Source organism: Sinocyclocheilus rhinocerous, unplaced genomic scaffold (genome assembly GCF_001515625.1).
Source record: "Sinocyclocheilus rhinocerous isolate Xijiao unplaced genomic scaffold, SAMN03320098_v1.1 scaffold1055, whole genome shotgun sequence".
Classification (NCBI taxonomy): Eukaryota; Metazoa; Chordata; class Actinopteri; order Cypriniformes; family Cyprinidae; genus Sinocyclocheilus; species Sinocyclocheilus rhinocerous.
This window is the reverse complement of record NW_015658727.1, coordinates 141,675-167,902: the sequence shown is the minus strand read 5'-3', so window position 1 is coordinate 167,902 and position 26,228 is coordinate 141,675. Positions and strand designations below refer to the sequence as shown.

The window sequence follows — 26,228 nt, the reverse complement described above, 5'->3', positions numbered from 1 at the left end:
CGTCTTCACGACATGGCGGCGGCAACAACAATACTACAGCGAGAATAAAAGTTATGCCTTCTTTCTTTGCGTGAACATTTGGGCGGCGTTATGCAAATCTTCCCACATCGTGACGTATACATGTGGGGGCGTGTTAGAACAAGACGTTTTAGGTAGGCGTGGTTGACTCTTAACTTTTATAAAGAATATCTCTTTGGATTTGAGACTTTTGTCTTTGCAACTTTACTTTATGCACCAAGAGCTTGTAACACACCAAAGGGAAAGGAAAAATTTAAATCGCATCATATGACCCCTTTAACATATACTGACAACCACCATAATAATGCAGGTGGTAAAAGAGAAAGCCACATGAAGAATCAAAGTTCATCACAAGTACAGTAGCTTTTCCATATGCTGAAGTATTTCCTGATATTCAGAAGGTGCACAGTGTCATTCACACAAACACAAAACACATTCATGGTAACAGACGACACTTAAATAATGCAATTAACATTCATTAAACAACAGATGTAACATAAAACCCTAATGTACATACCTGATAACAAAAACTATTAAGAAACATGTTTATTTAAAATACTTTCAATTCTGGGAATATCAGTTTACAGTTTTTGACTGTAAATTATACGTTGATTTGTTCTTTTTTTCCCAAAAACTGTCTGGTCTTTTACAGTTTTTCCCTGTATGGGAATAACTTACTGTTAACCTATTAACAGTTTTTTTTTCTGTAGCATTATTTTTTTTTTTACAATATTTTACAGTTAAATTAAACTAATTTTTACAGTGTACAAACTGGCACAAGTGAGATATACAATTTTTACACACCCCTCCCTCCCCACCCAAAAATAACAATAATTAAAAAAATAATTATTAAATTAGCCTACCTGTCAGTTTAACATGGACTGTCTGCTTGATGTCATTACTAAACTGCCAAAGTTCCTCTCTCATATCTGTTAATGTGGGAGAGAGGAACAAAGAGCAAAGGTAACTTGTTGTACAAAACACTTTTATTTAACAGTTTTATAAATATTAAGGGTTCCTATATCTGCTGGATCTGTATTTTTCTTTCTTTTGGGTTTCTTTCTGATGGGTTTAAACACCACCAGATGTCTACCATGTTGAAATTTTTCAAATAATTATGTAAAGTAATTATGTACTTTTTGTGGCGCCACTAGGCCGTGCATCTTTAACTGGGTCAATAACACAATTAAAATCTCCCCCAATAATCACATTACATAAAGCAAAGTCAGGTATTTGTCTATAAACCCCAGGCATTTTGTCTGTTTATGCATGAATGGTACTTGCTTCATTACAATAATGAATCTCCCTTTGATTTAGTAGAGAAGTTTGACTGATATACTTGAGCTCCCTATCCAGGATTAAGTGCCTTTGCTGTTTGTTTTATATGAGTCTCCTGTAGAAATATAATTTCAGTATGCAATTTATTAATATGAGTATACACCTTATGTCTTTTCACTGGATGAGTCATGCTGCTCACATGTGCCTTCTCTGTGTATTTGACCTATTCTATTCATATCGAAGTATTTATATAAAACATAATCTTTTTCCTGACATTCGACGAGTGTTTAATTTTACCAGGCCTTTCAACCGAACTATAACTATCCCCCTTCCCAAAAACAAAGATCACAAGCAAATAGAAACAGAAAACCCCTTATCCCCCCCACCCTTTCCCAACAATCAAATGAAAAAGCCCATCGTCCTCCGTTGAAATAGAACAAGCATGAATAAACTCTTTTATGAACCACCTATTTGTCCAAAATGTCCACCATTATTTAATCTTTAATTTGTCTTGATCAAGTCTGCTTTAGTTTAAACTGTCCTGTTCATTCCACTTAGTCCACAGGCCAATTGTCCACGACTCATGACAAGTAGGTTCCAGCCGCCTCAGGAATGTCAAAAGTTTTAGTCTCACCTTCTTTTGCGGTCACAATCAAATGCTGTTTTGGACCCCACTGTCTACAGGGTGAGTAAATGATAACAGAAGTTCTAATTTTTGGGTGAACTATGAGTAATATAAAAGCAAGTCACCAAATAATACACATAACTAATAAAAGTAAATACAAGAAACAAAAATTAAATGTAGGAGAGTCTAACTGGGCTTTTACGTTAGCTATGTTTACATGCACCCAAATAATCCATTTATAATCAAATTGATGGCTTAATTTGGCAGAAATGCACAATATGTTTGTTTGTTTGCCAACCACTATTTAATCGAAAAAAGAAAGAAGAAGATGGCTCAGTTGGACTGAAAAGCCTTTATGTAAACACTATTTAAGTAACTAATCTAAATATTTAGATTAGACTGAAAGTGGTGTAGACCTGAAATAATCCAAAGAACAGAAACAAATTAAGAATGTATTGCATGAATATAGCATGTATATTCCTAATGAGGAAAATCAGTACATGTGAACACACCTCTCGACACTCACTTGATTGTTGTTGTCATATTGTGTCAGAAAAAGGCTATCTGATAGCAAGCTTAATCATTAACCATGTAAGCAGAAAGAAATAGGAGCCGTTTGTTTGTAAATGGGCTGAGGCAATCCCTCAGACAGCTTAAAATGATCTGATCAGCAAAACATACAGGGTGTAGAATAAGAACTGTGACACGATGGGATTTTTTAAAGAAAAGGCAAGGAGTATGAATCCCTCATTTTCATAGAACACAAAAGCAAGCAGCATACATAGTCCAAAAGTTCCAAAGTTCAAAAATTAATTCAAGAGCCCTTGCTGGTAGCTGGTTTCGCTTTGCTCTTGAATAAATGCAGTCTTATTCCCCAGGACTTCTTGTAATCAACAGCTTTTTCCATGTTCTCTTTCCCTTGATCTACATAGCTTCCAGCTTTCATTACAGTCTTTGCTATGTTGTTTGCCATTTCACTCTATAAACAAGGGGGAAAACTTTAAATTATAATATGGCAAGATAATAGTCCCATGGCACTTATGCACAGTATTTAGATCATTAAATTCATTTGAATAAGGAACTTGTGTATATTAACTATTCTTAATAGATAATGCACTGAAATGTTTGTTTTTAACGGTGTTCTAAGGCTTGGTGCACTATTTATTTATTTTTTGGTTAATTCATTGAACTCTCCAGCAAGCTTACAGTACCTGACTATTGACTAACATGGCTATATCCATAAACATGCTATGCAGCTCTCGAATGCTGGCCTCCAGATAGAGAATGTCCTTATGCCGTAACTCAATCTCATTCAGTGCTTGCCCCGTGATGCAGGAGCCAGAGTTGATCTATACACAAAGAATTATATTAACATTTGAGGGACTCTTATGTGGAAAAGTGCTTTCAATTATCTTTTAATGCTGAAACTTACGTTTGAGGTAAAGACAGCAGGGGTGTTACTTTGCAGCAAAACCTCAGTCTCCTCTTCAGTGATGACCTTGCCACCTTTAAAAAAAACGAGTTTGATTTATATATATATATATATACATAATTTATAATATATATTATGATTATATAAATTTATAACTCTTTTCTGTTTTAATATACTTTAGTATATATAAAAGGTAATGTATTCCTGTGATTGCAAAGCTGAATTTTCAGCAAGCCATTTCTTCAGCCTTCAGTGTCACATGATCCTTCAGGAATCATAACATACTCATTTGCTTCTCAAGAAACATGACTTATTATTCAGTTATGCTGCTTAATACTTTTGTGGAAAGCGTGATACATATTTTCCAGGATTCTTTGATGAATAGAAAGTTCAAATGAACAGCATTTATTTGAAAATAGAAATTTCTTTTAAAGGGGTCATGAATTGAGAAATCAAAATTTCCTTGATGTTTTGACATGTAAGAGATCATTGTACTATAGAGCTCAAAACTTCCTTGTTAGTCCAAAAACAGCTTTTATTGAAACCAAGCTCAGAAAACGACTCGTTTCAGCTTTTGTCACATTATGACGTAATGAAAGCCCACCTCTGCAGAATCAGATTAACACCTACTTCTACATCATCATGTCTTTGGCCCCGCCCACTGGAGCATTAGTGAGATGAGCAATACAGGATCACTCTGTCAGGAACAGTCTGTCATTGGCTACAATGAAACTTTCATGCAACAGGAGTAGATCTTAATATAATGCTATAATCAACACTTTTCACTATTAGTTAATCTCAACAGCTGTAATAGTAAAAACGTAGTAAATGTTTTCGAGTTCCACATATAATACTTATTTCATATACAATCATAGTAGTGGGCGTTTCCAGTGAAGTCTCACAGCAGACATGCTCCTTCCAACAGTGTTCAAATCAGAGGGCTAAAATCAGGGTAAAAAATGCCTTTTTTATTTCAAAATTATGACAATTTTTAATTTAAAAATCATAGTAACATTATAAGTGCACTTCAGGAAACATGAAATAACTGCAATAAAAATAAAATGCAGTTCATGACCCCTTTAACATTATAAATGTCTTTACTGTTTTACTTACTTTTGATCAATTTAATGCATGCTTGCTGAATAAAAGTAGTAATACCTTTAAAATTCTTAGTAGTGTAGCTATATAATATAATATAATATAACAATGGGCAGTGGTGACCAAAGGCATTTTGTTCTGGTGTGTTAATAAGTGTATTAATTCACTCACTGATCTCCAGTTGTCTTTGTATCCAATCTTTACTCCTTGTCCGGAAAGATAGCAGTTCTTGATTGTACATATTCATTATTTCTGCAAACCTCAGTGAAAGTACTGTGTGCTATAGTTTAACAAAATAAAGACACAGAGAGAAAAATGAATAAAACAAACATCTGAAAATTATTGAATTTGTAATACAGAGTGACATCTCACCTGAGTACTCTGGATGCGGCAGTACACAGAGCTGCTGTTAGCATTCTCATTCTCTGAGAATTTTCCTTCTAAATCTATATGAACAACCAAAGAATCATGATTTTAAATATGAACAATGTTACAATCTTCAGTGTACTGGTCAAGGCAATGTACTACATTGAAGTGGAAACCAAAGACAATAGAGTTGACTGCTTTATTTCAGAGAGATAGAGAAGGCGGTTTAGCATAATGTTTGTTGCAGAAGATAAAAGGAAACATAACTTACACATTTCCAAGTTAAAAATCAATATAAAATATAATAAAAAATAAAATCATCCCTTGACAATCTCCCCTGTAAATGTTTTGGTGGGGTTATGGCCTTAGATTGGAGTAATTAAATTAAGAAATAAAATAAGACAGAAACAGATAATATATATTATTGAATAAACAGTACTGCAAATGCAATGAACAAAATATTGCTTTTTTTGCCATATAGAAATGCATATTTGACAGTAAGTGCTGATTTTGAGCTAGGATGCAGTAAAGTAAATTTACTGCTATTAACAACAATAACATTTGTAAAAACTTAACACCTAATTTATGTAAGACACTGATATTAATCTTTCATCAGGCTCTTGAATCAACATTTTACTTACATTAAAATATATAAAAATGACTTATATTCCCCAATATGGGATATCTCTCTCATTTCCCAGATTGGCCCATCGGGAAAGTAGACCAGTATACCTGATCATGTCTTATAAAAAAAAAAAACATTTTAATACTGGAGCAACTACCTTTTAATTTAACCTTGATTACATCGGCTGTCTGCTTGATGTCACTGCTATTCTGCTCAAGTTCCTCTCTCACATCTGTTAATAGGAATAGACACAAAAATGTTGTACAGAGGAACACAGAATAAAAGTGAACTGATTTCCCACGCCTTTTGACCAATAATCATTAATAGAGATTAATATAGAGCCTGGAAATCATTTTAAATGTCCTAATATTATATTTCATATGTGTTTAATGCACTTACAACTGTAAAGACACAAACACAATGTACTCACAATTCGGTGGGTTGATTTCTGTCAAAATGGTACTATGTCTCAGCTTCACTTCTTCCACACAGAGGGAAATTCTCTCGATAAGTTGCTGAACCTCATTAACCTGTACACGTTAATATGCACAAGTACAATAGTTATTCGAGTTTTCACTTTCAGTTATAATGCAAAGACTAAGTGACAGTTCCACACATAAAAAGGCATGTAGATGTCAAACACAAGTGCACACATACAAACCTTAGGGAGGAACTCCTCTAGGAAAGCATTGGACTCCACAGGAGCGATGATAATGTCATGGCAGAGCTGATAGGGGAAGGATTAACGTTCAGTCAAAACAAATAAAAAAGTCACGAAGACAGTTGGGGCTTTTCTGTCGTATAAAGCACAAGCTTTACATATTTTCAGCGTACCAAACTTTGTTTTAACAGAAACCGTGATATAAGGCAACAATTGCTAATCATAAGGAATGCAAATACATGTTATCAAGCTATACGAAAGTAAAACTTAGTATACCTATAAAACGTAAATTTTTATCATTAGTATTTTACATCTAAATGACATGAATGCAGGAAATAATTTGAAGTCTCACGGCTGTTAAATCGCGCAGACGGTCCTTCATTTCGGCTTCAAATTAGTTTCTCACCCGCTACAGCACGCACAGTGTGACAGAATGACTCGTTGGTAAACGGACGTGAACGAATCGTTCTTTTGAGTTGAATCTCTTCAATGATCCAGTTGAAATGATTCACAAAATCGGTCTGAACAATTCATTTGAAGTGTACCCGAGAATTGATACGAATTATTTAAAAGAACCGATTCGCAGAAAAACGAGTCGGAGTTTACAAAACCAAGACATAACAAAGCCCCGCCTTATTTTACTTCCGTACATCTAGGTGTGATGAATAAACATCGTCGTTTTATATTATACACGCTTTTTGTGCAGAGTCGAGTAGCAGTTTTCAGACCGCAGTTCTAGGACTCTATTTTTATGTACTTGTAGTTTATATTATTTTATAGCACTTACTATGCAATTATATATTTGTATTATTAGGAATGATTTATTGCTTTAATCATTTAAATGTAACCATAACCCTAAACATAACATTTGGTAACCCTCTTGAATTTTATAACCTCACTTGTTTCAGTATATGAGCCCCTATTTTCGGGTTTAAAATAAAAAATTTCTTGGATAACAAATACCAGTTTGCAACAGCAACCAGCTTATTAAAATGTTTTTGCACAGCTTAGATAACTGGAAGCGGCAGACACCGGAAGCCTTGCATAATGCACGTTAAAGTGGTTGCGCCCTCCTCACTTACGTTATAATTTAATCATTTCTGTGGGTCTAGTTTATAGAGTAAAGTTAGCTAGGTGGCGCTGTCACAAAAACTAGGGTCATACTGCCACAGGTAAGGAACATCTCACTCTGCACATGCGCATTATTGCACGTCAGCCAGATGCCGCTACCAAAGAGTGCCGCTACCATGACAACTGCAGTAAGCGATTTCGGACGCACCCGTCTACGGTCTATACACACAAACACACTAGCACTACTGTCAGAGAAGAGAGCAGTTGTTTTATCTTTTTGAATACAAAGTTATTTTTACGTTTTAAAAAGCGCCTCCAGAGGTTTTTTCGACTGCATAACAGATCAACATACTGATAAATTGAAATGTAAAGCAAAAAATGTCCGTTCCTCACAAAGTGGGGACAGTGAAATCTAAACAGGTAACGTTAGGCTGTTAACGATCATTATCACGAATGCAAATGAATAAATAATTGTGTTCTAAACTATTATTTAAACTTATTTATAATAATAATATATTAATATTATTATTCTGAAACAAAAAATTCTAACTCCACATCCTCCTAGAGCCTAGAATCCATCAAACTCTATCTATGAACTATAAATCTTTTAATCTTTCTGGCCAGGCTTTCTCAAGCCAACATCTAGTTAATGGCTGCTATTTTTACTTAAGAATTGCATTGCACTGTTGGGAAGACCCAAAGGTATATATATTTTTTCTATCTTAAAATGCAGGCAGTGCCAGGCACCCAATGTTAACACCCAGCAAAAGGCGTCTGTGGCAAAGGGTGTCAAGGCCATTGGAAAGAAGAAGGTAACGTTAGCTTTCAAATCACTTTTCATCGAGAGAAATTAATGCCTTGTCGCATACCTTTCAAACAGAGCTTGGGATTTCAAGCCTCTTTTGTTATGTAGGATGAAAAGGAAGGGCTAGACACAGCCGAAGGAGAGGAATGGATGCAGGGGAAGACACTTGTAAAGCCTCCAGACCAGCTGGACTTAACTGAGGCAGTGCGTAAACCTGGAGAGGACCTGTGGTCTGACTCTGCCTACATAATGTCACCTTATAGTTATGTTGGGATGATTATTTACATGTTTCTATTTCTTGTCTTCAAAAGGAGCTGAATGAAGAGATTACCAGAGTACTAACAGCGAACAATCCAAATGCTCCACAGAACGTTGTCAGATACAGTTTCAAAGTAACTGCTGCATCTCTACAACTTATTGAAATGATGGTCCTTAACCTCGATGATTTAAAGTCATCAGCCTAACAAATCACTAAAAGCTGTTGTCTTTTCAGGAGGGCTGCTATAAACCAATTATCTATGTGGATCAGATAGCTATTCTTCTTTGAACAAGAAGGGAATCTTGTGCACAAGGAATCTGATGAAGGTCGGAGATTGATGGCTAATCAAGCTGAAGTTGATGATAGTGGAGGAGATGAGAGGCCAGACAATGTGGCCATCAAAGCTGGCAAGAGAGAGCAGAAACTCACCAACCAGTTCAACTTCAACGAGAGAGCCTCTCAGACACTAAAAAACCCTCCAAGAGTGAGAGGACCTATGGGTTACATTTCAAACGTTTTTATCCGCCTTCTGTTTATTGCTAAGTAGTCATTTAACTGATAGTTTTAGCAAAAATGATTTGCAGATTTCCTTTTACAAGGACACAATGGGGATAGCTCATAGCTTGTATAACTATAGAAAGACTAGATTTTCTGTATTTTCAGTTTATGTATAAACCACTGTATTTTGCTTTTTTAAATCCTAATTATGTTTTGCAGGACATAAGTTGTCAAACTGAGCCTCCACCTCGTGCAAACTTCTCAGCTATAGCCAGTCAGGTGGGAAAATCTTTGCCTGTGCTTGTAAATTATTTTGAGGAGCATTTTTGTGCTATACCTGCAGTATAACAGCACTATGGTGAATATGGACATGTACAATGTTAGCATGCCCTGCTCTTTCTGCAGTGGGAGATCTATGACTTTTACGTAGAGGAACTTCAAAGGCGGGAGAAAAGTAAAGAGAAGCATGAAGGCCAGTTCCTAAATGAGGAGGACAAGAGCAAGAAGAAGATGATTCAAGCTGAGACTCAGGTGGCTAGACAACAAATATGATCTGACAGATTGACATACAGTATAATCAACTAAATCAAGAAAATTACTTATATCTTATATAGTTCAAGAGTGCGAATGATTTGTTTTAAAAGGTGAGTTAAAGGAAACGTATAACTTTATGCCTTATAGAATGATGACATATCCCAACTAGCTAAGACAATCAAGATCATTGAGCGTATGGTGAATCAAAATATATTTGATGATGTTGCGCAAGGTAATTCTGAAAAATAATTAATTTTCACACCCCTTATTTTAGATAGATATTAGAAAGTGTTCAGAAAAAGAGCGTGCAATTTTCTGATGAAAACACCTTTATATCCAAACCTCAGATTTCATGTACTTTGAGGATGCATCTGATGAATTTAGAGGAGAGAAAGGCACTCTTCTCCCACTGTGGACGTTCCAGTATGAAAAAGCCAAAAGTCTGTCTGTGACTGCCCTCTGCTGGTCAGGTTCACACAGTATTAAATCAAATCCAGTCATCTTTTGAGTAAAATAAATATCACTACTTTGAGTGACATTTGTATTTGTTTATTTATAGGAATCACAAATACAATGATTTGTTCACTGTTGGTCTTGGTTCACGTAAGTTTACTATTTATCTTATACAAGGAATCGTTTGTAAGTTAAATGACTCTGAAATGTGTTTAATCTTTTCCGTTTAGATGAATTTATTCAACAGGGGGGTGGCATGCTTATCTTTTACACCCTGAAGAACCCCAGTTACCCAGAATTCATCTTTAACATAGCCTCAGGAGTGATGTGTGTAGATATTCATGAACATCTGTCCTACCTGGTGGCTGTGGGTTTGTATGACAAGCTGTGTTGCAGTATATATAACCTGAAGAAAAAGACTGATCTGCCTATTTATAAGAGTAGAGCCAGCTCCGGCAAACACACAAGTGCTGTTCTACACCTTCATTACAGACAATATTATATAACAATGGAGCTGTACATTTAATACAATGTTTGGAATAGAATACTACCATACTACTCTTAATAGTTCTTTAATATGCAGTATTGAATAATGTCTATTAATGGTCATTTAAATATAATAATATTTCATAAAACTACTGCTTTTCAGTACAGTATATAATTATAATATTTCACAGCATTACTGCTTTATCAAATAAATTCAGCCTTAGTAAGCATTAGAAACTTCTATCAAAAACATTAAAATATCTTACCAACCCCAAACTTTTGTATGGTAGTGTACTTAAAATTAAATACAGAGTTTTATTCAGTGCTTGTAGGATATAGTGTTTGTGACTGTTGGTTTATAAGAAAGTCTTGGCTGTACTGTGATTTGTGTTTCATTGTCTTCTTTACAGGTGAATTGGCAGAAAGATGATTTGGACGGTAATCACAACTTCATCTCTGTGTCTGCTGATGGACAAGTGGTGTCTTGGACTCTGGTAAAGGTACAGAAAGAAAATATCTAAAGGTTGATTCTAAAGGAAGTCATTATTGTATGAGGTTGATTGATGCCAATAATTTGGATTTTAGCGTGAACTATTCATTACCAAGCTTCCAGTCATCGACACAATTCCAGATGGCCTTAAGGATGTCGTTCCTACAGGTATCGCCTTACCACACTGGTCAGATATTACAACTTTTAAAGATTTAATACATTAATTCTTCATTATTAGCAGCTTTTTGCATTGCACAACCGATATGAAGACAATGATGTTTATAAAAACATGCAATGATGATGTGAGTGGGGTTTTCTTTCAGCATAAGGACAGGCTGTGACTATATTCACAATGTAGGTCAGAAAATGTAATAAAAGATACAGAAATCTGCAATAGTTCAATAATAAAACAACTTTTCCTATACTTAATGCACATAATATAGAAGTAAATATTGTTTTGCCGCTGACCTGCAGATTCGTCCTTGGCTGGTGTTTGTATTTAGATTTCTATGACAGTGTTTCATTCATGGGTGATATTTCACCGGTTGAGATTCAATGATAATTCAGTTTCACCATAAAAAGAATGCAAATGACTTTTGTTAAATGTTTAAGTTTGGGTTTATTTTTTATAAACACATGGGTCTCAAGGTAGCTTCTTATCAGTTTCAATTATGTTCAGATAGTTGTTTTTTTTTTAGAACTTACCCAGAACAGAAAGAAACCGTTATAATGTCAAATTGAATAAATCTGCTAATGGTGTAAAAAACAATTGCATGCATTAATGTATTATTATACTCACAGAAGACATTTTCTCGGTCTACCGGTCTAGTTGGGACATCTTTGGACTTTCACAAACAAAAGGACTACAGTTTTCTTGTTGGCACTGAGCATGGAAAGATTCACAAGGTCAGTCATATACCATCACAGCCAAGATGATCATTTACACCAAGGTCAATCATTCAATGAAATGACCAAACTTTTTAAAATATATATTTTACATTAACAAATGCCCTGTGAACATCCTGCTCTCTGAAGATCTGCAGTCTTAAGTCATTTCATTATTTTTCTGTGTTTGAATCTGGGAGTGGGAGCTTGTTGTGTTTGTGGTTGTTGTCTCCTGCTGAGCAGTCACTGATTATATAATATCCCTGTCATCAAACAGAGAGGAAGTGTTCTTATTAGCTGTCTGTATCTGCACTGCTATCACAGCAACATGGGGCGGCATCAGCTAATAACATTCCGTCTTTATCTCCTTTTTTATTTATATTTTTCACTCTGCCAACCAGGGGTAGACTAGCGTTCAGACTATTCATTTTGACAGACCAGACAGTTTTGTTTTTCATCTGTATGCCGCACAGTACTCCGTATGATGTTTTGTTCTAAATTACAAACATCACATGCAAACGTGTTCTTCTTTTAAATTTTCACTTAAATTTGACTCCAACATCCCTCCACTTTTACACAACACACACACTCACGTTTACTAAGCTGACTAAATGGGGACATTCCATAGACTTCTATTGTTTGTATATATACATTGTTAGTTATAAATACTTTATAACCTTATTAAAACTGGCATTTGCCATGTGCATGAATTATAGAAATAAAAATGTATGTGTCGTGCTAATGGAACAGCCCTTTAAGCTAAACAGATGCTGTAGGATTTATGCTGTATCTTATTGCTGACATTAGCAGACCTGCTCTGTCTGGAAGCAGACGGCCCTATCACACATTCTCACATTGCCCACCTTTAATGAGAGATTAGAGGTCACAGCACCAGGACCCACTTTCAAATTCTTGACCTTCAGATAAAAATGGCATTTCTTTACCAAATCATTTTCTATCAAAAATTGTGCATGGCTCAATTAAAGCAAATCACTATCTTTCAGAAAGTTTTCTGATGATGCTTACTGCTGTAATTCTGATACTAGCACCAGCTTTCCTAGTGTAGAAGCCATGGGGATAGAGCGAACTGCTCTGGTTCGGGCAGATTGTTAGGTAGTCTCGGGATTTACCAAGAAATATACTGTGTGGCTAATTATATCATGGTTGGCGCTTGGCAGATGGTCAGAAAAAGCAGAAAACATTGCTGAAGAAATGCAAGTTGGATCCAAAACAGAAAGAGAGTACGGCTGCCGATCACACCAGCTCTGTCGTGATGGTATAATTCTCACTGAAGGGGATGCTAGAAGACAAAAAAAAAAGATGTTAAAACATGCTCTGATCTTTTGCTAGCACAACGTTAGATTATATTTGCACCACAATGCAATAAATCATGTACATCTCAAATCGGACTTTATAGCCTTGAAATAACACAGATAAAAGATTCATCATTGGATATGATGGACCCACAAGCAAGTCTGCACAAAATGCAATAAAATGATCAGACTTTGGAGCAAAGCATTCTTCATTGTTTTAAGAGGTTTGCCTATCGTCCTCTGACAGATTGGCAAAGATTTTGGGCAGCTGTGTTGGAGGCTCATCTAATGCTAGAGACATACCGCTGGGCAAAAACTGGCCCCTGTCTACCCAAAGACTGACAGCTGATGCAGAGCTCTGTGTTCTTTAGATCCATCTCTCAGATTAAACTCAAAGCCCTTCTGTTGTGTGATGTGCTGCCCGGGGAACAATGAATTAGATCAAGTACTTCTCTTGAGCTACACAATACAAACAAAACAAGAAAAATGGTGGTGTCACTAATGTCACTATTACTTCTGCAAATGTTATTCATAACCACCAGTGGATAGTTAAGCAGTATAACAGCAGCAAGAGTGCTATTGTACAAAACAGCAGTTTTGTAATGTTAATTTAACCAATAATGAGTTTGTGTTTCACAGGGCTCCAGATACTATTCTAGCAAGTTCCTGGAAACATATGATGCCCACTTCATGACTGTCACTCGTGTGAGGTAGAATCCTTTCCATCCCGACGTCTTCATCTCCTGCGGCTGGGACTGGATGGTCAAAATTTGGGATCAAACTTTGAAGTATGAGCACCATTCCCTACAGCACTATGTCTGCAGAAGCCTTTTCCAGCCTCTAAAAATAGCACCCTGTTACTTATCCTTCAGTTGGCATGGCCTGAATTTCATTTCAGAAAAAGTTGGGGCGGGTGGGGTCATAATTTATACATATTTTAAAAAAAAAATTTAGTTATCCCACCTAAATTTTTGATCACAGATTTTTTTTTTGTCTTAAAATTGGTGCAATAATTGGCTGAACATTTCAATTTAGTGTTTGCACATCCCAACATAACTATTACAGGTGGACTGTTTCATGCTCCCATACAACTTTAATAAATTGATCATCCCTTGTAGTGTGTAAACGACTGGTGTTTTAGATGCAGTATCCCTAAACCGCCAACAGAGAGCTCTTGTGCTTTGCAACAAGTACTGTCAAGATCAGCAATAGATATCTCCGCCTGTTTTATGACCAGTTTTGTTGTACTGTCATGGAGTTTTACCTCCTGAAGTAATTGTAGATATCAGTTACTGCCCGACCGACTGCCCACATTTCAACAAAGGCTCTGGCTCTCTCTCTCTCTCTGCATGCTACTAAATGCAATTCAGATTAATTCAGAATGGGATCACTGTAGTTTCTGTTAAAGCTTTGTTTTGACTGAATAGTAGCTAATACAGGTAACAATACATGTCTCTTACAGGTCTCCTGTGTTCACCTTTGAACTGAAAACTTCAGTGACAGATGTGGCCTGAGCTCCATACTCCTCTACTGTCTTTGCTGCTGTCACCACTGATGGAAAGGTAAAGAGCCCAACCGACTCTAATACAAACACAATGGTAAGGTGGCTCTGAAGTGGCTTCAAATTCTATTTTTATAATAACATCAAAAAAGTAATCATAATCCACCCATTCATCCATCCATCTATTTTCCAAACCAATTCTCCTAATAATAATATTAGTAATTAATAATAATTCCTTACATTAAAACAGCAGTTTCTGGATACTTCCACTCAAAGCACATTGCCTTTTTCAATAATCAAACTAACATGCGTTCCTAACCAGTCCCCTCTCTCATATGTAGTATTGAATAGTCTGATTCATTCTAGTGAATAGTTTTGTTTGTAAGGTTCATGTGCTGAGTGATTCAGAAAAAAAACAAAACAGTCCTTGTGTGGAAGGTCCAGTGCAGCGTTTTAGGTCTTCTTTTTTTAAGCAGTCTTTTTTAACGTAGTTTCTCCAACACTGGATGTCAGCAATAGTGCATCAGAACGCTCCCCACACACAGAAAAACAGAATGGTCCATTCATATATGGAAATTATTAGAAGGCCCCTTAACTAGCTTCACTAACACCCCAGCAGCAGCCTATAATTTCACCAAGAGGTCTCCGTTTCAGTGAGTAAACAATCAAGAGTCGCTGCTCAGGGCTGCATTAAACTTAGTAACTGTCATGACACACAGCACACTTATTGTCTGACAACTGCGCATGTGTGAATTACACAAGGGATATTCACACACGACCTCTTGTGAGGAATGTAATAATTGCTAATGAAACACAGTAGCAGCCAGACAGTGGGATGTCTTTCCTACAGCGCTCGACTGCACCTGTAAGCTGCAGCACACACAAACACACACACTCTATCCTGTGGCCCTTCGTTAGCAATTAGCCTCAAATCACACAGCTGGTCTCAAGCTCTTGTCTGAGGCTGCTTCAGGCTTCACCTGGCAGTCCTGCAGTCTTGATCGGTTTAAACTGCCGTGCCGTGGCGGCTGTCACTGTTATTTGCTAACACTTTAACTCCGATGGGCTAAATTACACCTGCCCTCTACAGGAAGCCCATTACAGCGTGATCCAATAAAGACCACACTCTGTTCCCCGGCAAAACCAAATAACCCGAATTCTGCTTTACTGTGATGCCAAGTGTACAATGTCAGCAACTGCTGAGAATGTAGTTTCCTTTTAAGTAAAAGTTTTGATGTGGTGTTTTTATCTGATCATTTTAAAATCAAATTTCAGCATTTATTTTTTGCATATATATATATATATATATATATATATACTGTATATATATATATATATACACTTCCTGTTGCAGGAAGTGGAAATCTTGACTGTATGAAGGACATCATGGATTTTTTTCATAAAATGGTGTTCTCAGGGGGGATATACTGTATATATGTATGTATCAGTCAGGTCCTGACAGAAACTGTCACTGCTACTGCAATTAGTAGTGCAATGAAAAATGCAGAAATGTACACCATTTAGCCTTGCTTTGGGCTTCCTTTTTTATCTCAGTAGCTGGGACACACTGTGTGATTTCATGTTTGCCAGTATCGCACTAGTATTGGAATGGGTCCAGATCTCTGCTGTCAGTCAGCTGCCTCAGCTATTTGGAAATGCCATGAAGAAATTCATTGCAGGCGAACCTACAAAAATAAACATTGCTGACATATCTTGAAACAACAGAACACAGACCAAACTGCATGACTGCTAATCGTTAAAGGGGCTTTCTTCCTTCAAGCTCTTAGCTCTGAAGATGTTGTGTTAGATTTGGTGTTACTCCTGCATTTACAGATGGCATCATTAGTACTGATGTAGTGCGAGTCCTCTGCATCACTACGTCAGCTGCCCAGAATATAATCGTTCTGTTAAGATAGATTCACACTCGCTGACTAATTATGAGCCATGCTGCTTGACAAATATTTACTAATGAGTATCCAAGCCTGTATCCTGTGTCCCCCATCTCCCATTATCTTTCATCTGCCAGAGCAAAGACTATGTTTAGGTGGGCAGCATGATACATGAATGACAATGAGGATGATGGGAATTATAATGACCCATCCCTCACTCACTCTCTCTCTCTCTGTATCATTTGAGATGTTTTTTTGTTTTTTTTTACTGAATGTAGCAGAAGATGAGATACTGTCATCCACAGATTGCATCTGTCGCACAGGACTCTGTCATCCTCAGAGACTTGTTCCTAATCTGTATTTCTGACAGATACACACATACAACTTTTCACAAACAGCAAATATACTTCATGAAAAATATTTATGAAAATATATAAATATAAATAGATAAAGTATATAAATTAATTATATCTATCATTCAAATTTGACATATATTAAATAATGTTATATATTATTTAAATTATATATTTAAATAAATCTATTAAATATTTATACTACCTCTCTATACATCCAATCACACAAATAATACGATCCTCTAAGCAGATGGTCTGCATTCTTACACCTCCACAGTCACACATATTCTTGTGCTCATACATATGAATATATTAAAATACAAGCGCACACAAACCAAATGCATCTTAGGCTTACTGACACTCGGAGCCAAAGTAAGAGAATGCATTAGAGGTGCTAATGTCTGCTTCACAATAAAACATCAAAACAGAAACTCATGCAACATAGATTAATGCTGAGACTAACTGCCTGCTCCTCCTCCATTTCTCTCTCAGGTTCATGTGTTCGACCTCAACATTAACAAATATGAGGCTCTTTGCCAGCAAAAAGTGGTATCCAAGAAGACCAGGCTCTTGCACATTGAATTCAACCCTGTCCATCCCATCATCATCGTGGGCCATGTCACCAGCCTCAAGCTCTCTCCCAACCTCCGCACGAAGCCTAAGGTAGGAGATGCACTCATATTATGCCTCCAATGAAACCACATGCTTAATCGATCAGTGCTGTTTCAATCACTACTGTGCTACATACTTCTTGTGCTGAATTGCTGTATCTGTATCTTTGTGACGGCTTCAGACATGAATTTACAGCACACACAGATCACTGCAGTTCAAAGAAAAATCATTTGTTACCAGAGGTATTGAACATCTCAATTTACTGACATTGGATGAGAATGTTTTGGAACCACATTAACAGCATATTGAGCATAAATTCAAATATCATCGGCTTTGCTAGGCATTAAAACAGTAATTCAAGACATCAATCAGACTGTACTGTGGGACAAATGCTTTTGGAACAAACTGATGCAGAAATAAAAATGATCTGACTAAAGGTCTTTGAAGTTTTGCAGTGATTCCAGGGTAATTGTAGACGAATCTTAAATCTTATTGTAGATTAAACGTTAAGTGTGTTATTGCTTACAGTCGTCCCTCTTTACAATTTTTCGTTGATCAGGTTGATCATTGGCTGAATCAGAGGTTTTGAATGTACACTTCCAGTTGTCTCTGCACACCAATCTGGGATAAGAGAAAGAATTTCAGCAACCATAAAATTATGCATTTCACCTTTCATTTTTAATGTACACTACTTCTGTTGTTTCCATTCTGCATCTAGAGAAACCAACCCACTGACTGATCATGTGTTGATACCTCAGCTTACGGTCAGATATAACAATGGCAATACATAATTCAAATCTCTCGGCCTCGCCTCACAGACAAGCTGCTGTCTGTCACAGCTCGACTTGTGAAATGTTTAATTTGTTGTTTGGAGATCTCAGTCAGTGCCAGTGCTCAGTGTTGATGTGTTTTGTTAGTGACAGTCATTATATCTGATTGGCTGAAACTGTTCATTCCAATGACACACAGACAGTGTCACAAGTTGAGTTGCACTAATGCTTTTGATTAGAAAGAAGCTGTATTATTGCTGCCATGGCTGTACTTACCTTAAGCAGAGAGAGAGAGTGCAATGTCTTTTAATATGACTGATGAGAGTCAGCCATGCAACACACTCACTGTCTCCTCGAGTAATTAATCACCAGCTTTCCACAACCTAATGTCATTATTGCCTCTGAAAGAGCACACTTACTCCCCCGATGCAGTGGCTGATCTTAGATAAATGAATTTAAAACTGACATAGATTTCTGTTTTGCCTCATCAAGAGGATGATTTGCATCTTATATTAGTTTATTTAAAAGTGAAGTGTAAATTTCTGCACAAAACTGAACTGCAAAAATAATTATTGTTTCAAAAAAATTTTTTTTTCAATTGTTTGGACAAACTAGTGAATTTTGTATTGTGAGTGGACATTGATGAACACTGTCATGGTGTCCATTTAAGTGGACATGGGGAAAACATATACTAAAAATTAGTTGACACAAATCTTTTTTTTTTAGAAGACTCATTTCCACATTGGAGAAGAACAAATATGGCTCTGTATGTTTTTTTGCTCGGTGGAAAAACAGACAGGACTGAAAGGGTTGATCAAACAGATATGGGCCAATGCAGAAATTGTCAGAACTGCTAAATCAACCTATACTACGTTTCTCAAAAACACTGTAAGCCTGAGTAAATTGTAGTGACCACTGATGCCAATGGTTTCTGTGAACATCCTGGGCTTACAATGCTTTTGGGAAACTCCACCTGGACTGATATATTGCCAGTTCTGAAGGCAAAACAGAACCATTTACATCGTTTGGGAAGTCATCCTTTTAACAGATTATTTATAGTTGTCTCTGGCTATTTAAAACGAGGTAGGAGAAATTATTTTTAAAATACTTATTTTCATTTTATATATACAATTATTTAAATTATTTGATTAAAAAATTTTCCATTAGCAAAATCCAATACTTAAAAATAGTATCACAAAATAAAGGAAACAAAAACAACTTTTATAATACAGATTTTTATGAAGGACTGTGATGACATTGATTATTTAAGGCACTTGACCTTTGCAGGATTCCAGTTGTGCTAATGTGAGTATAGGTCAATGCTGGTTGAAGCCAGACATGTATACCTTTCTACAAGCTCTATGTTAAAGCAATGGCTGTGGGACCCATGGGGTGGCATCTGAGACTAAAAACAGCATGTTCTAAACTCAATAGAAACGGTCAGCTGCTTTCCAGGTTAGGACACTACACCAACACACACATATCTCACCTCCCAGGAACCTTCAAAATGCTTTCTCCTTCCACCATGTCTCTCTGTGCCTGTGACTCATCAATCACAGTATCCATATGAATCCTGTAGCTAGCTCTCTTTTACAGACTGTTTTATATTCACTGCATAAATAGTCGGGTCAGTATTCTTTCCTGAGCCCTCAGTTTGCCGTCTCAGCTGCTGATTTATTTTCTAATCTACTTCGTTCCACAAGTCTCAACAGTCAGCAACTTCTCAGAGAACTCTGCTGTTTTGAAGTTACAGGGGCACTGAATAAACTTATTGCACAACACTGACCGCAATTACAATAAACATTAGAAGTCCTCTTGGAAAAGGAGCCACTTAATAGCAGTAAAAGCTTCCTCTTCACTTACATAAGAAATCTGCTGATATACAATCATCTGCTGCAGATGCCGCAGCCATTAGAAAATGAGACTCTGCATAACGTCTAACACGGTATTTATGCATGTGTGAGTGTATCTACTGTACATACAGTACATAGGGCATCCCAAGTATGTTGCACGATATACCGGTACAAAAAGGCATCACGATACCCTGCTTGTAAAAACGGTATGATTCCTCATTTTACTAGTACCGGTACTTTAAGAATGTCAAACTTTATATATCCGCACAGTGCAGGACTGTTTAAACCTATTGACAATTTGGAGAGAATAAGAAACGTGCATGAATGAGAAAATAAAGTGTGGGAAGCGTAATAAACCTCGAAAAAGAACTCAACTTTTTCAGTCACTCAACAATTCAGATTCTCTTTACCTACTTATTTTTCTTCAACAGTCAAATACCTATTGGGCTTCAACAGTCAAATACACATACAATTATGTTAATATACCTGTCTTGGCTTATGACTTAAGTGAATGTAAACAGTTGAAGAAATGGAAGAAATGGCATTAAAGTGACAGCAGACTAATATTCCTACTGCTTTCTATATCTACAATGTTAATCAAACAACAAAAGAAAAAGGTGAAAATCACTCACTGATCTTGAATGACTAACTTTAAAAGTATCTTTAATCAGAATCAATCAATGTATGTTTAATTTATACAGTGAAGACTATGCAGGCCTTTACTTTTACATTTTGGTTACTTTATTCAACTTATGTATTATTTCTTACTTGAATGCTGTTAAATAGACCTATTTTACGTAAAAACACTTTATTTAAATTGTCTGTTTTATTGTATTAGTCCTTTTGTTTGTTACTTGCATCTATGTTCTTATTATTAATAACAAAGATAAAACAACAAAAATAACTATATCATGATAAAAAATATCGTATATCTCATATCGTGAAATAAGGTTTAAGTCATATTTCCCAACCCTAGCTCATACCCTCAAATATAAGTCAAATGAGTGATTTATTTTGTGACAAGTGAACTTTTTCAAGGAGTTTGACGGAGCAGTTGAGATCAGTAGTAACTACACTGAACAAAATTATAAACGCAACACTTTTGTTTTTGCCCCTATTTTTCTCTAGCACATTGGAGAAGAACAAATATGGCTCTGTATGTTTTTTTGCTCGGTGGAAAAACAGACAGGACTGAAAGGGTTGATCAAACAGATATGGGCCAATGCAGAAATTGTCAGAACTGCTAAATCAACCTATACTACGTTTCTCAAAAACACTGTAAGCCTGAGTAAATTGTAGTGACCACTGATGCCAATGGTTTCTGTGAACATCCTGGGCTTACAATGCTTTTGGGAAACTCCACCTGGACTGATATATTGCCAGTTCTGAAGGCAAAACAGAACCATTTACATCGTTTGGGAAGTCATCCTTTTAACAGATTATTTATAGTTGTCTCTGGCTATTTAAAACGAGGTAGGAGAAATTATTTTTAAAATACTTATTTTCATTTTATATATACAATTATTTAAATTATTTGATTAAAAAATTTTCCATTAGCAAAATCCAATACTTAAAAATAGTATCACAAAATAAAGGAAACAAAAACAACTTTTATAATACAGATTTTTATGAAGGACTGTGATGACATTGATTATTTAAGGCACTTGACCTTTGCAGGATTCCAGTTGTGCTAATGTGAGTATAGGTCAATGCTGGTTGAAGCCAGACATGTATACCTTTCTACAAGCTCTATGTTAAAGCAATGGCTGTGGGACCCATGGGGTGGCATCTGAGACTAAAAACAGCATGTTCTAAACTCAATAGAAACGGTCAGCTGCTTTCCAGGTTAGGACACTACACCAACACACACATATCTCACCTCCCAGGAACCTTCAAAATGCTTTCTCCTTCCACCATGTCTCTCTGTGCCTGTGACTCATCAATCACAGTATCCATATGAATCCTGTAGCTAGCTCTCTTTTACAGACTGTTTTATATTCACTGCATAAATAGTCGGGTCAGTATTCTTTCCTGAGCCCTCAGTTTGCCGTCTCAGCTGCTGATTTATTTTCTAATCTACTTCGTTCCACAAGTCTCAACAGTCAGCAACTTCTCAGAGAACTCTGCTGTTTTGAAGTTACAGGGGCACTGAATAAACTTATTGCACAACACTGACCGCAATTACAATAAACATTAGAAGTCCTCTTGGAAAAGGAGCCACTTAATAGCAGTAAAAGCTTCCTCTTCACTTACATAAGAAATCTGCTGATATACAATCATCTGCTGCAGATGCCGCAGCCATTAGAAAATGAGACTCTGCATAACGTCTAACACGGTATTTATGCATGTGTGAGTGTATCTACTGTACATACAGTACATAGGGCATCCCAAGTATGTTGCACGATATACCGGTACAAAAAGGCATCACGATACCCTGCTTGTAAAAACGGTATGATTCCTCATTTTACTAGTACCGGTACTTTAAGAATGTCAAACTTTATATATCCGCACAGTGCAGGACTGTTTAAACCTATTGACAATTTGGAGAGAATAAGAAACGTGCATGAATGAGAAAATAAAGTGTGGGAAGCGTAATAAACCTCGAAAAAGAACTCAACTTTTTCAGTCACTCAACAATTCAGATTCTCTTTACCTACTTATTTTTCTTCAACAGTCAAATACCTATTGGGCTTCAACAGTCAAATACACATACAATTATGTTAATATACCTGTCTTGGCTTATGACTTAAGTGAATGTAAACAGTTGAAGAAATGGAAGAAATGGCATTAAAGTGACAGCAGACTAATATTCCTACTGCTTTCTATATCTACAATGTTAATCAAACAACAAAAGAAAAAGGTGAAAATCACTCACTGATCTTGAATGACTAACTTTAAAAGTATCTTTAATCAGAATCAATCAATGTATGTTTAATTTATACAGTGAAGACTATGCAGGCCTTTACTTTTACATTTTGGTTACTTTATTCAACTTATGTATTATTTCTTACTTGAATGCTGTTAAATAGACCTATTTTACGTAAAAACACTTTATTTAAATTGTCTGTTTTATTGTATTAGTCCTTTTGTTTGTTACTTGCATCTATGTTCTTATTATTAATAACAAAGATAAAACAACAAAAATAACTATATCATGATAAAAAATATCGTATATCTCATATCGTGAAATAAGGTTTAAGTCATATTTCCCAACCCTAGCTCATACCCAATTTAGCACTTCAAATGAGTGATTTATTTTGTGACAAGTGAACTTTTTCAAGGAGTTTGACGGAGCAGTTGAGATCAGTAGTAACTACACTGAACAAAATTATAAACGCAACACTTTTGTTTTTGCCCCCATTTTTCTCTAGGTCTAACTCAAAGATCTAAGACTTTTTCTATGTACACAAAAGCCCTATTTCTCTCAAACATTGTTCACAAATCTGTCTAAATCTGTGTTAGTGAGCACTTCTCCTTTGCCGAGATAATCCATCCACCTCACAGGTGTGGCATATCAAGATGCTGATTAGACAGCATGATTATTGCACAGGTGTGCCTTAGGCTGGCCACAATAAAAGTCCACATAGAAAAAGTCTTAGATCTTTGAGTTCAGCTCATGAAAAATGGGGGCAAAAACAAAAGTGTTGCGTTTATAATTTTGTTCAGTGTATTTACAGCCTTTTGACTTTATCCTTTTAGCTCCTTTTAACTTACCACTGTTGCAAAGGCCTCTATATACCTGTAGGCTCAGCGGTATCATAGACTGATTGTTGCTCACCATAGGCCTGTGTGGTGGCACTGGTATGTGATTTTTAATTTAAATTTTTTTTTTTAAGGGAGAGGAAATGCTCAGAAAGCAGTGCAGGCACACACTGGTCAAGTGAGAGATTTCAGGGATTTTTTAATTGGTAGATAAAATAATGAACTTTAAGTATAACTATAATTTGTGCTTCATCTATTATTCACTTACCTTTTCTGTTGTTTTAGTATTATCGATATATTTTAGTCAGGTATTGTATCAAAGTCATAATTTTGGTATCGTAACAGCTCTAATATCAAGATGGGTGAAGAGAAAGCCTGCTCTTCCTAAAGAGAAAATATTCATATTTGTCATATCTGTGCACTATATCCACCTTATTTTTAAATGTAAGAATGGACATGGCCATATGTAACTAGAATGTGGGTGACTTTCGGTGTCATTCGCTTCCATTTATTTTAGCTGTACAAAAAAACTCTTTGTTATGCTGCCTAATAATGCAAACTGGCATTTGTTATATTATTTTAATATATTCGTGTAATCATAAACACACTAGTTTGTAGCGCAAATAGTTTCACCGTTTACCACACTTTGTTATTATTATAGTTTTTAGCTATCATGGCTAATGAATCGGAAGTCTTGCACATTCACAGAAAAATAGCTTACATCCGCATTGCAAAATAAGGTGGATAAGGGTGGACATGTTTAAAGCGAATGAGGTCAATAAAGAGGTCTGAAGGTCTTTTTTGCTGCAGATATTTTCTTCTGTTGAAGTGACAGAAACTAAGACAGAGACTAGCATGAAGACATTCTCTGGATCTCAAAAGTCCCTTTGATTGACATTCTCACACCCAAATTTATTTCCCTAACAGCCCTCCCTGGTTAGAATTTGATGGATTCTATGAATAGCTGTAACCTTGAGCTACTTATTGGAGCTCATTGAAGATCCCTCCACTGCAGCTCTGTGGATACCTGAACATTAGCATTCTGCTGAGCAAATTTAGCAGATGTTCTCAGAGTGATTACCAGACGCACATTTACTTAACATTTTGCTTAATGATTGACAGGAACTGGAGAATGTTTAATTAGTGGCAGTGAATATTTCTGCCGAGAAGTTCATCTGGTCTGGTTTAGTTCATTACGATGCTGGCATGGTCAGTAACCATAGCAATCTTTGATTATTCTCCCCCGAGGAAGCAATGTGTCACTGTAATCGTATCAGACAAATGTCATGCAAGATTAGAGTGAGTTTCTGACGGTTTTGGTCCACCACAGCACAGAGGAAATAACGCCTTGCTAACACCTCTCTCATTACCTCCGCTGGTCGAGATAGAAACGTCTAAATGGGAGCTTCACACTGAGAAGTGTTTGTGATTGTTAGTGACACCCCTGGGTCAGTCCTCTCACTACCAGCAGCTGACTCATCTCGTCCTTTTCATTTCTCTCTTTGGCTCCACAGGAGAAGAAGGGTCAGGAGTTGCCGAAGGGGCCGGAGGTGGAAATAGCAAAGATGGAGCAACTGTTGAGCTCACCGAGCCTGGAAACAACCAGCAGAACTGAGTAAGACCAGAACGACAAATACTACAAATTCACTACAAACATTAAAATATAGTGGGTGTAAAAAGTCAACACACCCCTGTTAAAATTGCTAGATTTTTGAGATGTAAAAAAATGAATCCAGGTTCATTCATGTCAGATCTTTTTTCACCTTTAATGTAATATTGAAACCAACAAAATTAATGTAACAGACAAACAGAAACTTTAAAGGTTTCTTTCTCCTTTTAATACAGCAGCCAGAGTCTATCACCTTAGCACATCTTGATTTGTCCATTTTTTTCACTCTTTCTTGCAAAAGAGCTCCAGACTGATTATATTGTTATTTATCTATTTTTTTTTTAGATTAGATTTAGGTATGGGCTCTGACTGGGCCTTTATCAAATGTGGTTCTTCTTCTGAAGCCATATGTTTGTTGACTTAAATTTGCTTTTGAGTTTGTTATTGTGTTGAAACATGAAATTCCACTTTATCTTAAAGGAACACTCCACTATTTTTAAAAAAAAGGCTCATTTTCCAACTCCCCTAGAGTTAAACAGTTGAGTTTTACCGTTTTCGAATCCATTCAGCCGATCTCCGGGTCTGGCGGTAGCACTTTTAGCTGTAGCTTAGCATAGATCATTGAATCTGATTAGACCATTAGCATCTCGCTCAAAAATAACCAAAGAGTTTCTATATTTTTCCTATTTAAAACTTGACTCTTCTGCAGTTACATCGTGTACTAAGACCGACAGAAAATGAAAAGTTGCGATTTTCTAGGCCGATATGGCTAGGAACTATACTCTCATTCCGGCGTAATAATCAATGAACTTTGCTGCCGTACCATGGGTGCAGCAGGCGCAATATTACGCAGCGCCTGAAAATAGTCCCCAGCACGCTGGTCACGTTGGTTATGTTGATGGAAGTTAGCTTATTTTCAGGTATATCTGCAGCTGAATGGATTCGAAAACGGTAAAACTCAACTGTTTAACTCTAGGGGAGTTGGAAAATGAGCCTATTTTCAAAAATAGTGGAGTGTTCCTTTAAGTCATGCAAACCTTGA

The 26,228-nt window shown here is 36.3% G+C and overlaps 1 protein-coding gene and 1 pseudogene across 2 annotated transcripts; one reads left to right on the top strand and one right to left on the bottom strand.

Annotated features, from left to right (window-relative positions):
- Positions 1 to 2,307: 2,307 nt before the first annotated feature.
- Positions 2,308 to 6,532, bottom strand: LOC107722811 (syntaxin-2-like). Of its 2 annotated transcripts, XM_016531288.1 has the most exons (9): positions 6,456 to 6,532; positions 6,104 to 6,169; positions 5,873 to 5,972; positions 5,600 to 5,674; positions 4,824 to 4,897; positions 4,623 to 4,731; positions 3,354 to 3,427; positions 3,133 to 3,270; positions 2,308 to 2,900 (listed from the first exon to the last, which is right to left on the bottom strand). In XM_016531288.1, exons 1-9 carry the CDS (start codon positions 6,483 to 6,485, stop codon positions 2,736 to 2,738), a joined length of 831 nt encoding a protein of 276 aa, XP_016386774.1. In that variant the 5' UTR covers positions 6,486 to 6,532; the 3' UTR covers positions 2,308 to 2,735. The 2 variants fall into 2 exon arrangements, with proteins under 2 accessions (XP_016386774.1, XP_016386775.1); XM_016531289.1 differs by lacking the exon at positions 5,600 to 5,674.
- A 1,020-nt stretch (positions 6,533 to 7,552) lies between these two features.
- Positions 7,553 to 25,196, top strand: LOC107722805 (dynein intermediate chain 1, axonemal-like; annotated as a pseudogene).
- The last annotated feature ends 1,032 nt before the right edge of the window (positions 25,197 to 26,228 follow it).